The sequence below is a fragment of the Sinohyriopsis cumingii genome, unplaced genomic scaffold (assembly GCF_028554795.1).
Source record: "Sinohyriopsis cumingii isolate HCF-2022 unplaced genomic scaffold, ASM2855479v2 utg000663l, whole genome shotgun sequence".
Taxonomy (NCBI): Eukaryota; Metazoa; Mollusca; class Bivalvia; order Unionida; family Unionidae; genus Sinohyriopsis; species Sinohyriopsis cumingii.
In genome coordinates, this window is record NW_028315922.1 from 1,175,596 (window position 1) to 1,182,603 (window position 7,008).

At 34.8% G+C, this 7,008-nt stretch overlaps 1 protein-coding gene across 1 annotated transcript in view; it reads right to left on the minus strand.

Moving 5' to 3' along the window:
• Positions 1 to 5,366, minus strand: part of LOC149773333 (GSK3B-interacting protein-like) — a 28,985-nt gene extending 23,619 nt beyond the window's left edge. Inside the window, exon 1 of the mRNA XM_089946445.1 lies at positions 5,138 to 5,366. Within this exon, the coding sequence (XP_089802571.1) occupies positions 5,138 to 5,323 (186 nt within the window). The 5' untranslated portion in view covers positions 5,324 to 5,366. The remainder of the gene's footprint in view (positions 1 to 5,137) is intronic.
• Positions 5,367 to 7,008: the final 1,642 nt, after the last annotated feature.

The following is a 7,008-nucleotide window of genomic DNA, read 5'->3' on the forward strand; positions in this document are numbered from 1 at the left end:
TCCCTAACAAAGACTTAACTTCAGCAGATGTTCTGCATGATCAAAGCAGTGGCTATTGTAAACACTTATAAAATATGAGCATCAGATAGTGTTAGTTTCAGCCTGAAAAAGGTGTGTTCACATCAAACGAAGCCATCCGACACTCTGCGCGTTGCATTTAATAGCTCCAATTATGGTATCGTAAGTCATAAGTTTGTTAATTGTTCCTAATTAATTGAACCTCAATGTATTGTTGAAATTAATAATAAGGCAGAAAATTTTCAAATCTTAGATGCCCATGCTCAGAGAATTTAATTCCCAACAAATGTACGGCATTCTGCTTGGATATCTCCATGTGTATTCAATTATTTGTTCATTCTTGTAAGAGGAAAATATAAAAATTATTCTTATAATCATAGAAAAAGTAGTTGTATGGAAAGGATGTGTCAATAACACAATCCTAATAAACTGATCTAATACTTATAATTATTTTGATGGTTTGGTAAAATATGTAGTTCCTTCTTGTGACTGTTGTAGCATTTGGGTAGCGAGCAAAAAAAAAAAAAAAGAACCTTAAACAAAAAACATGCAACCTACTTTCTCTGAATAGTTTTTGCCGTGTTCTTTGTGTGGTATACCACTTTGTAGTTTGTTATTGTGGTCGAGTGAATAAAGTGTGATACCACATCATTTTTTCATTTAATTCTTTATCAGATTAATTAGAATCAATTACCAAACTTCCGTTGTTAGTGACGGAACCATAATTTGCACTGTTAAATGAAATGCCCAAAATTGGATGGATTCTTGTTATAGAAATGCACCTTTCCGAGGCAGAAATTTACATCATCTTGTCATGCTAATATTTTATGACTGTGTTTACAATGGCCACTGCTTTGATTCTAAGAACATCTGCTAAGTCTTTATTTGGGAATGGCGTAAACAAACGCCGACTACTGATAACCGAAACTTACTAGCCCATCGGACTATTAACATTATGAAAGTAACTAGTCTGACAGGAAATCTGCTAGCCTCGGGCTAGCGGACTACTGCTAATTTCGAGCCCTGAATATATATATCAGGGATCGTCCTGGGCTTCGCCAATGTCGCAAATTGCGATTTTTTTTCCTTATTGGCGACAAAAATATCCCATCTGGCGATTTTTTTGGCGACATACTTTTTGGTTATTTAATTTGTACATACAATCATGGATTTGGACTGAATAAATTTAAAGCCAGAACGAAAGGAAGCCACAAACTTGACTAAACAATGCATTGGAATCAATCTGTTACACAAACGATCCTTTGTTCTTATTGACAACCCTATCTTTACAGTGCATTGTTACATCATAATCTGCTTATGCTGACATCTGGGCTGAGGACTGTATGCTGCGATACAGTCAATCATGCTACCGCACTATACCTACAACTGACCGACTTCTGAAGACGCGAATAGAACAGATACAATTAATTGTACGGCTAATCCTTCTGTTTTTTTTTATACATATACCAATACAGTAGTTTTGCTGAACCTTCATAGAAAACTGATAACCTTTGAAGTACCGACTACTGTGTATAAATACAAAGCAAATGGAAAAAATCTCAATCACAATTACATCTGTGGCCAGTGCAGCATTATACTCATTGATCTTTTCCTTTTGCCATCAGTCCCGTGTTACGGCTGCAGAGACTTAAACTCCGCAACAAGAAATAGCAAAAAAAAAAAAGTTTTGCATAATTAATAATAATTATTTATTTCGCAAAATACAGGAGTGAAAGAATCCCTAAATTGGGTGTGAATTTACGCTTATATATACGGTCCAATATTGCCAGGTGTTGACTCGTGTAAGTTTCTTTCGTGGGAATGGAGATCCTGTTTTTCTTGTCGAGAAAATTTATACAGCATTCAGTGATCATTCTTGGGATTTAGGAAGCAATTCGCTACAAGCTTTGTGAAGCTAGCCATAAAGGGGGGGGGGGCTGCTGAGAGGCTACTGGTGTCACATGTCAGCACTGAGGACTGTGAACGTGGATTCAGTAAGATGATCCTCATAAAAACTGACATCAGAAATAAGCTCTGCATCTCATCTCTCGAGAATTTAATGAGAATTAGCATGTACAGATGTGAAAAATTAGATTTTGAAACTGCATTCAACAAGTGGGCAGCCCTAAAATCGCGACGGATCTTCATGTAACACTTTGTAACATTTTGTTAATGCTTGTTGTAATTAAAGTATTAACTAATCCATCTTTTGTAATTTTCATTGCCTGTTACATTAATAGACTAAATTAACACTTGGAAAAATGTACACTACTTTTTTTGGCAATACTTTTTGAAAATTGGCGACAAAATATTGAGGTTGGCGATTTTTTTGGCGACAGCTTTTTAAAAGCCAGGACCATCCCTGTATATATATATGAAACAAATACATTATTAAACACATTTCTGCAACTATCTTGTATCTCAAACTCTTCCTTCAATAGCAGAATTTGTTTATAAAACAAGTAACGAAAGACCATCGAGATGCTTGTAAGCATACACTAGCCACTCAGCAGTTGCTATAACAGAAATCGATATGGAAAATGTAACTCCTCTGAATCATGTGCAAACATTTTTTGCTGTGATACAAATAATGAAGTATGGAAATTATTTGATACCCCATTCTCGCATGTTTCTTTGCATTTAGACCAATAAAATAATTGTCCATGCATAATTTATGATAGTTACAATTAAACTATACAGCTGGTTCATGCAAATCTCACACATCCCGAAACCTAAAATAAGAAAAATGTAATTATTAATAACCACAACAAATCATTATTAACATGTGTTTATTATTAACAGCTTAAGCATTAAACTCTTGTATACACTGCAATACATGCTGTTAATATTAAATGTATTTACTTTCAAAACTGTTGTCAAAATGTGCAATTTCCAGCTTTTTTTTAAGCTGTATCACTCGCAATAAAGAAAATACAAATTATTATATTATATAACTAATACTAAATTTCAAAGTTTTGAATTCTAAATATGCAACCAATATACACTATGCTATATATAATGTGTTGCATTTCTGTGTTTTCATTGTGTTCTCGTGTTTTGGTGCATTTTGGTGTTTCTATGCACCCATTTATATCTTATATATTATGTTTTAATGTAAAACATTGCATTATTCTTCTTACCTGTGTGAAATACCAGAATGCATCAGGTGAATTAATCAAAGAAACAACACACTGAATGCTTAGTCCTACATGTAAGACTTCAACACTAATATTTATGCTTTGGACGTCTGGGTCTTACTGCCTAACTAACAGCGCTGCGTAGTGTGTTTTGATGTCGACTAACATCGTAACAAAAGTCATATTTTTAGGAATATCTCAAACAACTGGCAACCAATAATGACACTTTTCTATGAAGTAAAGTCATAATGTTTTAGTCAGACTTTACATACTCTGATGTCTTTTCTCTAATAAATTCAAATTCTCACAATTAGAAATGAACCTGTTTTAAAGTTTTGTTGACCTACATTTCAGCTGACTGGAAAGCAATGAAAGTCGGGAATGCCTAAATCGGGTTTAGCTAAAATATTATTCTATAATGAAATGAATAAAAATATATTATGCCAATTGGAACCGTAAGCAATGTTTCATTTCGTTCAAGAAACAGATCTCCCACTAGCTATGATGTCGTAGCCTCAACTTGATTTGTTGCAGTTGAGGCTACGAACTGATCCCATATCATGTAATAGAGCAAAAAAAGTCATCGCTAAAGTCAGAAAAACAAACAGTGTAGAAATCTACTGCATAAGTAGAATCATGTTGTGAAAGAAGTTTGGCTTATTTTGCATTTATTAACCAATAACACAATAAAATAAATTGGCATGGTTACACTAACTGCACCGTGTCTGCAATGACTGAGAATGCGAGACACTCATCGTGACCCCTTTTCTTTGTAAGGCTTGCCAGATCATATTTGGATATTCTACACAATATTATCATCAACCAAGTGCTGAATAATGGCTTCTTGGTGGAATTTCAAAGTTGCTGATAACCCGCATATACGTTTAATGCACAGAATTTCTGACTCAAATTGCGCCATATTTTTACTACGATTTGTTTATGTTTCCAAATAAGGCCTCAATGTCCTTATAAGGCAAACAAACAAACAAGGGTGAGAATGAAGTAATCATTATTTGAACTAATATTGCGGACGATCTAAATTAAAATATCGGATAGAAAAGGTAAACGAGATTTTACAACGTTTTTTGATACTTCCAGCATTAAATAAGAGGACTACTCAATTTATTTTCATTATATGTAAGGAATATGTTCAAATTGTTGATATTAGGCTAAAAGAGCACCGGGTTTGATTCTCACCCAGCTTGCTCCACTGACACGTATATGCTCATGTTAGTATCCTGTCCATGAGGTAGGAGTAAGGGTACTAATATTAGTACCAATCCCCCACATGAACCTACTTGAACATACCTCGACTTCAAATGTATGTCAACAGAACATGAAAATGCATCCATCTGCTAGTGTCAGATTTTGATTCCACCAGGATAAAACAGCACTGTAAGTATATTAATTACATATCAATATGTGGAAGAGCGTCCATATGGGCTTGCCAAGTGAGTGAGATATTCCTGAAACTTTGACATTGAAACACACTATACAAAGTCGTTATTTGGGTAGTAAGATATAACACTAAAACATAAATAACATGTTTATACGTCTTACATTGTAGGACTAATAGAATGATACGATATAAAAGACTAATTATATATCACCAAAAAAAAAACACTTAAAAAAATCACTAATCAATCACCTCAAAAAGAGTGTGAATTCAGTGAAACTAGACAATATCCTACTACATAAAAGAACAAAAATGCTTGGGCGTTAAATATGATTCACAATAATGTCAATAAAATTTCAAAAACAAAAGGGCGCTCTCGTCGGGGTTCGAGACTTAAAAAAATTAACAAAATGGTAAACATTTCCTGATTGGTTAAAATAAGAAGCTACTCCAGGAACTTTTTACAGTAGGTACCAGAGGTAGTTGCTTCAGACTGTAATTTACCCTACTAGTAACCTACTACAACTCGAATACCGCAATAACAAAGAACCAGCGATATCGTAGGATGCTACCATACTTGTCATACCCGGTATCCCTGTAGAGACAATTCGACGCAAAGTTTCACATTTTCTTTTGTACAGATGTTAAGATACACTAGTTCCTTTGTCTTAGGAAGCTTTTCGGACACTTTGACTTCATTTACAGAGTATGAGACCTCCTTAACAATTTCGTTTGCTTCAATCTTCAGCGAGTAGTTATCCTCGTCGTCCATAACAAGAGTTGTAGCACGAACTGTCGATAATAATCAAGTGTTCCAAATGATAATTTGTTGTGATTACTAAGAGTTCTCCTGCTCACGCAAAATAAATTTTAAAGCAACAAGTAGGTAGGTATATATATATATATATATAATATTCATCAGTCAAGCTTCATGAGAATACTTTCACGTGTGAAGCATTCTTAAAGACAGAGATTATGGGATAAAAGGTTAAGATGCCATGCCATGTGCGTAAAAAATAACACGCAATTTAAAGAAACAAAATAGTCGCTTTACTATACGAATCTTTCAAGATTTAGGTAGTAATCTCGTAAAAAAGTCAAATCTAGTGTATTATATCACAATCTTTAGATTTTGCATTTATTGTATCCATTAATGTTTGAAAGTTATCATTTAAAGGTTCCTCCCGTTATTTCTGTTTACTGTATAAAAGTTGATATCATTTGTTACCAGTCATAATTTATGAACGCTCAATATTTGTGATACTATGCGTTTCTTGTGGCGTATTATACCGTAATCTCCAAAACGAATCCTTCGTTAATGTTTAAACTAATAATTTTGAGGTTTACTTCCTCCATGATAAGCAGATTTCCGGGTTTTTGTCTGTTTGCCGATTTCATTAACAGTCACATTGTTGTTTTCATTTATTTGAAGAAAATTTGCTTGGCATTTGTTGTCTATTTGTTCTTCGTTTGTAATGTCATTTTCATCGTAATTTTCATCTTTTTCATCCCGATCCTGGTCTAAACTTAACATACTGAGATTTGTTGTCTGTAAATATTGTTTCGTTTTCTGTCTGTTATTTATTGTCTAACTTCTGTTGTCATCAAAATCGGCCTTATTCAGGCATTTGTTCTTCGTTTGTAATATCGTTTTGATTGTAATCTTCGTAATTTTTATCCCGATCTTCGTCCTCACCATCTGAATTGCCGTTTTTGTCCATACCATTTCCCTCCTCTTCCTCCTCCTCCTTCTCCTCCTCCTACTCCTTCTCATCGTCGTCGTTCGTCATTTGACTCATATCGATGTTGTTTTCCTCTTCGTCTTCCCGTCTCTCTGCATCTGTCTTTCTTTCCCTTTGCCTGTCTCCTGGACATTTAACTTAATCCTGGCCTGACACTCATAAATGGTAATTCTCTGCCTCGGGATAGTGGTCATGGGGTCTGATCTTTTCTTTCTTTCCCACCTTCTTTAGATGGAATACTTAATCTTTTTCGTTTTGTAGGCATAGGTGTCGAAGTTGCTATATTGTCATTTATTTTCTCATGATTTTTTACACTAGTTTCCTGAGACTTGTCTTTCAACCTCTTCTGTGTTCTCCTCGGAAAAGAATTCGTCCTCAGATATCATATGCAGAAGAAACTATTTGTTTTTATCTTGCATTTTGTTTTGCCATTCTACTCACGACTGCGCCCTTCCGATGCTTCTTTTTTCTCTTGTTAATTAGCGGCTGGAATTCTGCTTTTCCTCCCGTCTCAAAAGTTTCTCACTCCATTTGCTTCCTAGTTGGGTAGTTCAACACCCATACTGGGTTAACTATCTGAGCCGGGCTTTCTTTATTGTTGTCAGGGACTTCAAATGCACATGTACTCTCTAATTGAACCATCCTTAGTTGATCACCCCATTTCTGCTCCCCCAACTGCCGCCTCTATTTCTTTAGTTATGGTACTCGTATCGCC